Consider the following 10926-nt stretch of genomic DNA (forward strand, 5'->3'; position numbering starts at 1 on the left):
TTTATGTGGCTATACAAACGCGCTCATGTACATCGATTCAGGCGCACATTAAAGAACACCTGGTGCTCGAAGTTATTCCGAAGTATCTGGCGTGCCAGATCCTGGTTTTGGCATGCGAAACCACAGCACTTCTTTAGCTGGGACGTATATGGGCATGTCAAAGTGGACTTGGCCTCGCCATGCGAAGCTACACAAGCTGAAGAATTGATTTTTTTAGCACCTAAAAGTTATACCGGAGTCCTTCGATTATCCCTGGGCTGTGTATAACTGATAGCAAAAGGAAAGTATGGAAAGAACACGATATATAGGTGCGAATCCATTGGGTTATGCTAAGATGCCTCAATGTCAGCGCCGACGTAGAATCAACGTATCGAAGGAGGCTGTTGCGGCACCATATGTAATGACAGGGTCCTTCAATACTTTTCAGTTTTGAAGGAGAGACACCTAGAGATAGGTTGCATATAGAGGGTAAAATCGCTATTTCTGCATTTCTGCGTAGAGAACGGCTCAGAAACGCAAATGACATTCCTTGTTCGACCACTGTTGATCATTACAGGTCTCCGTTTTCCTTTTGTGAAAATCTGTCATAACTTTTAGAATGTTTTAAATACTGTAATTCAAATATGGTGTCCAAATCTTCACCGCAGGGACGGCGTCCCCTAATGCAACAAGCTACTCTCAAAGGTCATAGTTTTGCTAATAAAATTCGCATAAAATTATAGAACGAAAGACATATCTTAATGCCATATATATGCAATGTTTTAAACATCGCGTATACGTGGCTTTTGCTTCTGGCCCAATTAGTCGCCAAAAGCTTGACTTTTGAGCTTAAGAGGAAGCTTTCGCTAGGGTGCTCCTATCTAAATACATGTAAAAGGAGAATTCGTCTTTCTCGGCAACCGCTGCACCAAAGTTGACGAGGTATGTTGCCTTTAAAAGGAAAACTTAAATTTTAGCGACTGTTGGTTTCGAGATTTTTTATTTAGATTGCCAAGTTTTTATTAAAAATTGGCAAAAATCGAACATTTTCAGAAAACAGCACTATCAAATTTACAACTTCGTAACTCAGCAATGAAAATTGTTATCACAATTCTGTGAATTGCATCTGATAGTACGTCTAAAGTGGAAGAAATTATATGTTACACAGCAATTTAAAGAAAGTTCAGTAGTATGGAAATGCAGCTTTTGCAGAACCCTTGTACACAACGTAACAAAGCCACGTACGATATACATTAACATACTGATTTTGCCCTCTTTGAATGATATAATGAATGCCGTTTACAGAAACTGGATGCCGTTTACAGATACGCGATATCTGTTTTTGATGCAGAGCTATTAATTTATAAACTTCGTGCGCCCTTTCTTTTTTTCGAACTCTCCAATTCTTGAAAATCGTTTTCGGAAAATTCAGGCCCTAAATCTAAATTCCTCTTCCAACCGTCACTAGAATTTAACTTCCTCTGTCAAATTCAACAAATTTCATTAAGGTCGGTCCAGGAGTTTTATCAAGAAAAAACGTTCTTGCGTTTTACGTTTATTTGAATAGGCCGCGTCGGAGTCGGGCCTGAGCTAAAGCTTCCTCTTAACTTTTGTTCCCATGGGGATCCCAGCGGTGAGCATGGACATTCTTAGCACATTGTCGACCAAGTCAGCGCGGCAACCGCACAGAGTACCGGCACGTTAGTATACACGGGAGACGCAGACACGCAGGCGGATAGAATGTCAAGCGAATAGGATGGTTTTACGACTGGCCTATGTGAGAAACAAATTGTGCCACGCCGCCAAACCATAGCAAAAACACGGACACTTAACACACGCTGAGACGCTCGCGACCGTTAGCCTTTGTGCGTGCAATCAAGCCTCCTCTCGACGCGCGCATCGCAGTCTGTATGTGCGTGCCACCGGCGCTACCTTCCAGCTATTTTCTTCGACGACGCCGAGACGGTCGAGCTTTTGTGCCTGCATTCGCGCCTCTTCTTCACACTACCGATGGCGCTACTATCGCTAGATAGCAGACGAAGATGCGATTCAACGTAACGGCTGATTACGTCTTGCGTCTTCTGTACCTTCTGCCTGCCTGAACTCCTCTAGACTTGTGGATGCTTGTGGCCTGATGCAGCAACAAGAACAGCGGTGCGATTTGTGCGGACGGCCGTCAGCTCGGTAAGTCTTCAAACACAACTTTATGAACCTTATCTAAAGTACACATTAAAAAAATTATATGCAGACAGTCCGGTAGGGGAATTAACCAAGAGTGCGTAAGCATAGGCACAACCGCTCGATAAAGAAACTTAAGGCGTAGCGTTTCTTAACAATTGGCGTGCTCGTCGTTCGCTTGCGTCATCTGGCCTTTTCTCCTCACTGATCGGGGCTTTCGTGGGCGTTCCATATTAACTACTTGCTATCCCATATGCTATCCCTGTAATACCGGTGTCACACGTACACTTCTGATCGCGATCGGCACCGATACGGATCGGAATTCTCGACTGCGATTGGTTCTCTCGCGCATTTTATGCAAAGGAGCCTATCACGACCGAGAAATTCCATGCGGATCGGGCTTGATCGCGATCAAACGTGCGCCGTGTGACATCCGTATACCTTTCTCGCCTAGGTATTAATGCATCTTGTTCCGGCGTCCCCTTAGGCCCTTGCTGTACTTAGTGAGCGGTTTTCTTTCCTGGGGCGTCCCATATATTGCTTGCTATCTCCCGTTTAGCTTAGTTTTAGCATCCTTGCCCGGGTTTGCGTAGGTTTGCTTTCACCTCCACCGCTGGCGGGCCCGGTGTCGCACTATTTCTGGGATCGGTGCGCACTGCGTTCGGTGCGCACTGCGTTGTTACGGACGGTCCCGGGACGCACGATTTTCCCAGTGAAGTAGCCATACAATGCTTGCGCATAAAAAAAAAAGAAAAACAAATTACAGGGCAAATGTTGCTCGGTTGAGGCTGACTAATAATCATGAAACACAGTACATGCTATGTAAGTTCTTCCAAGTAAGTTTCCTCTGAGGGTCGATCTTTTTTGCCATATGCGACCGCCCAGGGTCGATTTTCTTTTTATTGCAGATTCCGATTGTTCGTAGGGACTTATCTAAAAAAAAAAAATACCGTAATCTTTTTAGGGTGAATTTAAAGTGAGAAAGAAATATTTTGCGTTAGTATATATGTACTCTTCATTCATGAATAACAACAATAAAAAAGGAAATAAACTTATAAGAATTAAGAATATGATGCATTGTTGTGCATACACAAGGCTTTGAAAATGCGCACACGAGAATATTTCGCAATTCTCAAATGTTTCTGCTCTTACACTAATATGTACATCCATAGCGTAATAGAACTGCGTAGGTGCATTCACTCAAGAAAACTTTGTGGTTTTGTGCCCGTCAGAAAAGCAAAACGTGTGGCAAACTTCCGCTAATCTTCATCTTATCGCCAAGTGTGGACAATTAGTTTTCTCGAGTCGCAAAAAAAAAAAAAAAGCAACGGAAAGCATGCACTGCGGCATCCTTCCTATGCGCACCCCTGTAAGCGCCAACGAGCGAGAAACAAGCGGTGCGCCTTTGAGCGATTAGTGACGAGATAGCCATCAGTTTTGCAAGCGCGAGAAGCCGAAACCGCTCGCAGAACAAAATCCAAACCGCCGCCCGCCCGCTGGCGCGTCAATGCGCGAGCGGTAGTATACAGACGCGCGGGAGAAAACTAGCTCTAAAACAAACCATGCAACGAAAACCGAGAGAGGGAGGCGCACGGAAAAAATCCCCCGCATTCCCACATAGTGGCCGCATATGACAGAAAAGAACAGAATAAGAATAAATAAAAAAAAAGTTAGGAAATTGGCACGCGTTTTAAACGTACAGACGGCGCCTTAAATATACGGCGTTGACCATTTTGAAGATGTTCGCGGCGCCGTGTATTTACGTCATTGACTCTGATAGGGTTAAGATTCTAGCACGTACTGAGCAACAGGAAGCTTGGTCGGAAAATTTTCAGGTTGGTCTACAATTTTCTCATTGACACATTGCTCTGAAAGAGCAGTTGCTTAATTATTAATAACTAATGATGTAATTAGGCAGAATACAAAGAATAGTCAGATTTGCTCCAAGCAACGGAAAGCATGGCCTTGGTTCTGTCCAGCTACGTAGCAAGAGCAGTTTAGCTGGGCAGAATTTTAGTACTAATTATGTGTAACACACGGTATATCGGCTGTTGCCTTACTAAATACATTTAGTTAAAATTTTGCTGCTCTTATTTTCCTTGGATTTTTCTCTGTGCCATAGTTCACAGAATTAGCTCGTACAGCTTAGCTAATTGTCTTTAGCGTGTGCGTTATCTATGGGTAACCACATTTCAAGTGCACAGCTTGTGGACTAGTAACAGTCAATATCCATATAACTTTCAGCATGAAGAACAGCAGAGGTGACTAGCCATACCTTGTTGTAGTGACCCATGTGGCTCAGTTCCCAACCTACATTGGTTTTTACAACGCTCATATTGAGATTGACGTGTCGTCAGCGGCCTAGCCAGGGAGGGTGTTGCACACTGGGCATGTGCCACTGCCCCCCACCTCTAATTTTTTTTGTACCATGGATTCTGCCTGCCCTGATGCTTCCCCTCCCGCCAGCCCCTGCCCAGTCAAGTGGGTGCACACACTGTGTGCAATTTACTTTAAAAACACATTATGCTGGCACTAATCATGATTGCTGCCATTACTCACAGACTTTTATTTATGGCAAATACAAAAATATGTCATGTTTACTTAATTCTCTCCCCTCATTCTAGGATTGCTCATATCTTGCATCATGGAGGCCTAAGAACTTGCGCAGCACCTCGGAAGCTTCAGTTGTGGGTGGCCAGCTGTGGATAGCACATTGGAACTGTGAGTTGACTCAAGATATTTCTTTTAATTTTGCTAGCATAGAAAACCCTGTGGAAAGTAAAGATGTTCCAATAGTTTTATTTCTGAATTGTATATGAGTACTAGAGGAAATTGGCCTTAAATTATGAAAATAAATATTTTGCCATTTTTAATGGGGCCCTTAAACACGTATGAACCTAATACGAAACTCTACCGATCTGTAAAGGAGGCTACTGTGAGCATATGAGCCAATATTATTTCACTGCATGCACTAGGTTACAGTACTGTGTCAAAACAGTAAAAAAAAAAACTGCATGCTCATGGCACTATGCCTTTATGCAGTTGTCGCAAGCCCACAAGCAGCTGAGTAATACTTGTTGGGGGGCTAGTTGGTGCATGTTTCCAGAAGAGGGTTGTAGCGCCGAAAAAGACAACACATAGCAGCGAGACTGGACAGGACAGAAAAAAAAGGCGACCAAGATGAGGTCTCCAAAAGCAAAAGTAGACGGGTTGTCATCCCGTACACCCAATAAGGTAGCGCACAATTAGAAGCATGTGGCGACAAAATATAACGTTCCTGTGGTTTTTTCCGCCCCAAAGAAACTGGCTGGCTTGTGCATTAAAACGCATCCCAACAAGGTAAAAAAAACTAAATGTAAAAAGAGACATGCAGCTCCGCTTGTTAAATGTGCCGTGGGAGTCGTATATCAAATACCTCTCACATACGGAAAGAAGCACATCGGACAAACTGGCCGCTGTATTAACGACCGATTAGCGAAACATAATCGGGATTTACAAAATGGCACTGGTTCTCATCTGCTGCATCATTGTAAAGCCTGCAGAGAAGAAAGGAAGATTAAGTGTGTGGCAAGGCTGAAAGAAGCAAAGGTTTTAAACAGAAGTAAGGACCAGACAGCCAGTGAACTGTTGGAGGCCTTCTATATTAAAAGAAACAGTAGCAATTGTGTTAGCGCCCCATCTATCTCCATTTATAAGAATGAAACTGCTTTTTTAGATACATGGGCGTGAGATACGTGCGTGCCTCACCTATCTTTTATCCGCTTTCTTTGTATAAACCCTCGCGTGCATGTGTGGTTCTCGCTACCTATCTTGATTTGTCCTTATATTCATTCACATACGCGGTGAGTAAACAGTTGGAAGTTGCGCCTGACCCGTCTTGCTTCTGTGTTGTCTTTTTCGGTGCTACAACCCTCTTCTGGAGCCACAAGCAGTTACTGGCTGGTTTCATGATTGCGAGAACATTCTCAGCACTACTGTTATTGCAAGTTTTAAGTTAAATAAATGAAAACTATATGTTGTAATAGGATGTAAAGTTGGGTGAGTTGGTATACTGAGCTGGTATAAAGGCAGAAAATGGGACAATAACAAACACGTGTCTCACACTGCATCAACGTGAGGTTAAAGGAGCATAACATGTCACTAAACAAAAATGACCATATGCACAAGTGTCCACACATTGCTGTCATTACAAATGCTCACTTTTGTTCAATGAAGCAGTTATTATGTAGTAGTTTAAGGACCTATACATGAGCTTAGTAGTTGAAGCTGGCAATATTGATTGCAAAGGGGCTGACTGAATCAGCTAGCCTTTATTTGCACTATCTCCAAAGGAGCTGGCATATCTTGGCTGCTCACTGCAGTAACAGTGGCTTACCTAGACATGTGTTTGTTTTTATTTTTTTATTTGATTATGCATGTGTATATGTGTAACCCAGATTTCAGTGATTAAACTTGGTTGAAAGTTAGTGCTCATCCCATTTACTGCCTTTTGCTCGTGTCTCGTCTATTCGCACTGTTCCATTTTCTGAAATTATATATGCCTGCACTCTCAAGAAGTCTAAAAAAGCTCTTCATCTTTGCACTGCCGGTCTGCACATAACAGCTGCACGTAGCTGCATCTACTGCACATGGGCTCTGAGATAGCAGTGGTGTTCTGCATATTTGCATAGTGTAGATGCTGCAGCTGCCATGTAGTGCCACAATGAGCCTAGCCATCAAGATGCTACAAAAATGGAGCAAGCCGCTCATCAATGTGATAAATGTGTCTAACTCCCCTCATGCATGAAGGATTTATAAAATGTTTGAGGCAGGAGATTTGTGAAGTGTGGATGCTTTAATAGTGGGTCATTGCATGCTTAGTTTGAACAGTGTTTCAGGGTCGCTATAAACCAGCTAAAGTGTAAGTTTTGCAATGATAAAAGATGTAATATCTCCACTACTCAGTTATCTCCCTGTGCAATTTGTCGTGCTTTTAAATTTCATCCTTTTTTTCCTGCAGGATCCTGTGACCACTCGCAATATTTCGTCAACCAAGGCAAGCAGGCTCATATGAGATGCCCGGAATTCGTTATTTTCAGTGCCCAAGATGCAGCTGCTCTGCAGTTTCATTGAAGTCACTCTTCCGTCACCTTCACGTAGCTCATGGACATGAAAGCAACTGGGTCTGTGGCTTGGCTGGATGCATGCAAAACTTCAGACTGTTTACTTCATACAAGAAGCATGTGTACAGAAGACACAGTGACATATTGAAGAGGCCAGTTCCCAGTGTGAATGCGCCTTCAAACACTGCAGACACCGCTGGAAGTGCTGCTGAAACTGGTTCAGATACTGTTGACGTCTTAGGAGCACTTGGAGAAACAGAATGCAGTGAGCTGTCCATATCCAGTGATTCAGACTATGTGAAGCAGCTTGCAACATTGTTTTTGAAGTGGAAGGAGGGGCGGCGACTTCCAGAATCGACATTGCATGAAATAGCTAATGATGTAATATTCTTTGTAAAAGCTCTTTTGGAAGACGACCGACTCCAATCTAGTGTAGAGGTGGCCAGAATCGTGAAAGAGGTCCTACATACAGATAGTATGAACTATCTGCTGACAACTGCAGGTCGGTCTTCGTACTGGAAAATGCACTTTCCATTTACTAAACCACAAACAGTTATTCTTGGGGTAGCCAGCAATGGGAAAACTGAAACAATGGAATATGTACCTCTGTGTGATGTGCTCAAATCTGTCCTTGAGAATGTGACATTATCAGGGAACTTTGATCACCCAGTTAAATTGGAAAATTACATGTGCTCAGTGTTTGATGGAAGCGCATTTTCTGACCACACATACTTTGCTGGTGACACCAGCAAGATTTGTTTGCAACTTTACAGCGATGAGTTCGAGGTATGCAATCCTATCGGTAGCAAACGAGGCACACACAAATTGACTGCAGTTTATTTCTCAGTGCTGAATTTGTGTGCGAAGCTCCGCTCACAGTTGACAGGAATTAACTTGGCACTTCTAGTAAGAGACAAACATGTGAGCACGTATGGGTTACCTAAGATACTTGCACCTTTGCTTGAAGATGTGAGCAGATTAGAAAATGAAGGCATAGTTGTGAATGGGAAAGTGCTGAAAGGGTCAGTATTTGTGTTCACTGGTGACAATCTCTCTACCCATAGAATGGGAGGGTTTAAATGCAGTTTTTCTCATGGCAGAATTTGTAGATATTGCATGGCACTGCGAACCGAGATTAATTACAAGCATCTAGAGACTGATTATGTTTTACGTTCGCCAGAAGGACATCGTCATCATTTGTCAATGCTAAGTGCTGGATTGCCCACCACATCACTGTATGGAGTTCGGAGCCCCTGTGCTCTTCAGTGTCAAGGTTTTGACCCAACTCAGCACTTTCCACCAGATATTATGCATGATATACATGAAGGTGTGCTACCATTTTCACTCAGGCACATAATTCGTTATTTAATTTCAAAAGGATTTTTTTCTCTTCAGTTCCTGAACAGTTGCATTTCCAGATGGAAGTATGATCCAAGTGATGTTCGAAATAAGCCAGAAGCTATTTCTAACACATTTCTCCAAGCAAAGGCGCCATTCAAAGGGTCAGCTACGCAGTGTTTTTGTCTGTTTCGCCATCTTGCCCTGTTCGTAGGAGAGTGCGTACCATCAGAAGATGAAGTCTGGCAACTTTACTTGCTTCTTCGTGATATCACGGATATCATCATGTGCCGGAAGCTTCCAGTCTCATATATAGCTTACTTGCAAAGAAAAATTCAGCTTTTTTTGCTAGACTTCAGCAGGTTGTTTCCTTCTGTGTCTTTTCCATGCAAGATGCACTATCTCATACACTATCCCTCAATAATGCAAAAGTTTGGCCCTTTAATTTTACTTTGGTCGATGCGCTTTGAGGCTAAACACCAGTATTTCAAGGATATTGCTCGTAAAATCCACAACTTCAAGAACCTTTGTCATACTCTGGCCATGCGACATCAGTTCTTTCAGTGTTTTTCCATTATTAATGGGGAGGACAGGGGCATTTTGGTCAGTGCTGGTTGTTGCCAGGTGCTGCATGAGCACCTGTCTGACATTGCCAAAGAGTGCATCATTCAACACAACTTGAACGCTGCGTGTATATTTTCTGCAAACTCTGTTACAACAAATGGTAGGACATACAGAGTAGGGTGTGCCATTGTCAGCAGTGTCCATGATGATTCCCATCCACAGTTTTTGCAAATATGCGAGATACTTTTTGTAAGCAAGATTCTTGTAGTTGTGGGAACGGTATTTCGTACCATTTGCTTTGATGAGCATTTTCATGTATACGTTGTACAGACTACAGATGACCACCAGATTCTGTGGTCATTTCCAGAGTCTGATATAGAACCTGTATACTTGAGAGAGCACAGAGGTCGAACAATTGTAGGTGCTCGTTCAGGATTGTTCTAGCCGAGCTTTGGTGCACCAAGCTTGGTCAGTGTACACTTAAATTTTTCAACTTTATATCATTAGTAAAAACTAGCAGGAGTAGCATGCCAGTAGCTTAGTGATTATTCTTCAGCGTCATTGGAGGCTAAGCTATGGTTAACTGTGTTTTGTAATGCTGCGAGTTTTGGTGCTGTTTGTTTCTGTTCTCTTGCTCACTACTTTATTTGCCGAGTTATGTGATATTAAAAAAAATGCTTATTAATGTTATGGTTATTCCACATTCTTGTTTGCATGTCTTCTAATTGTTGCCATTACAATGACACATTTTTCAAGTGCATACATTTCAAAGTGTCACCACTGTAAAGATGCCGCGTCCTTACAGTGGTGACACTCTGACTTTTACTATATATTTGTAATTTTCTCACTTACAAAGCTGTTCTAGACATGAATGACAAATTCATTAATACAGAAGCTGGGAACTGTAATAACAATGTATTTTCTTGTGCATCGAGTTTACCTTGTCTCACCTACTGGTATGTAGCCTGTGTTGTTTGTACTTACAAGTGTCTCACTGCCGTGTTATTAGACTATCTTGAGCCCACATGTCCATCCCACCAGCTATTGTGATGGAATGGGGCATGTCAGAGCTATGCAGAGTGTATTTGTATGAGCACATGCATATTGTACAGGCTTGATGACCTTAATATAAAATTTACTGGTTGTAAGCAAACAAAGTCTTTGCCAGAGGAGGGCTACCACCTTATTCCATGAGCTAGTGGGCCTCGACGGCCTTCAGAGCTTTGCTCGTCAGTGCTATAGCTGATTCTTGGGGTTCAAGCTGGACAGCTTGGTCTCCCGTTGCTACTTGGTTGTGTGCATTGGAGGTGTGTTGTACTAGACCTCGGCAATCCACGCCTTGTGGCATCAGTGTGTGTGAGGGACACAAGCTTAACATTTTAATAAAATCATTCTTTGTGAACCTCAGGCACTTTGAATCTGCCCATCTATCAGCTTCCTACACTGCAATACCACTGTGGTGGTTTCATTAACTGGGTGTATATCATTGTGCAATGCATGACAAAGAGAATGACATGTCATGTATGTCGTGACATGAATGGCATAAGTGACATGAGGCCTTTATGGTCATTCATTAACTGGGTATGTAGAATATGCACGGAATGCCAAACGAATGTTGTGACACAACATACATGCTATCACATGATTGACAATGTCGTGGTTGTTTCTTTAACTAGATATATATCAGAATATGCATTGCATGTGTCCATGACATATATGCCATGACATGAATGGCATAAATGACAATGCCATCGTAGTCATTTCT

At 42.6% G+C, this 10926-nt stretch overlaps 1 protein-coding gene across 1 annotated transcript; it reads left to right on the top strand.

The window, feature by feature from the left end:
* Positions 1-2037: 2037 nt before the first annotated feature.
* On the top strand, positions 2038-10568 carry LOC139061176 (uncharacterized). The gene is made up of 3 exons (XM_070540818.1): positions 2038-2163; positions 4782-4878; positions 7157-10568. The coding sequence occupies exon 3, from the start codon at positions 7212-7214 to the stop codon at positions 9603-9605; it is 2394 nt and encodes a 797-aa protein (XP_070396919.1). The 5' UTR covers positions 2038-2163; positions 4782-4878; positions 7157-7211; the 3' UTR covers positions 9606-10568.
* Positions 10569-10926: the final 358 nt, after the last annotated feature.

The sequence above is a fragment of the Dermacentor albipictus genome, chromosome 6 (assembly GCF_038994185.2).
Source record: "Dermacentor albipictus isolate Rhodes 1998 colony chromosome 6, USDA_Dalb.pri_finalv2, whole genome shotgun sequence".
NCBI classification, from domain to species: Eukaryota; Metazoa; Arthropoda; class Arachnida; order Ixodida; family Ixodidae; genus Dermacentor; species Dermacentor albipictus.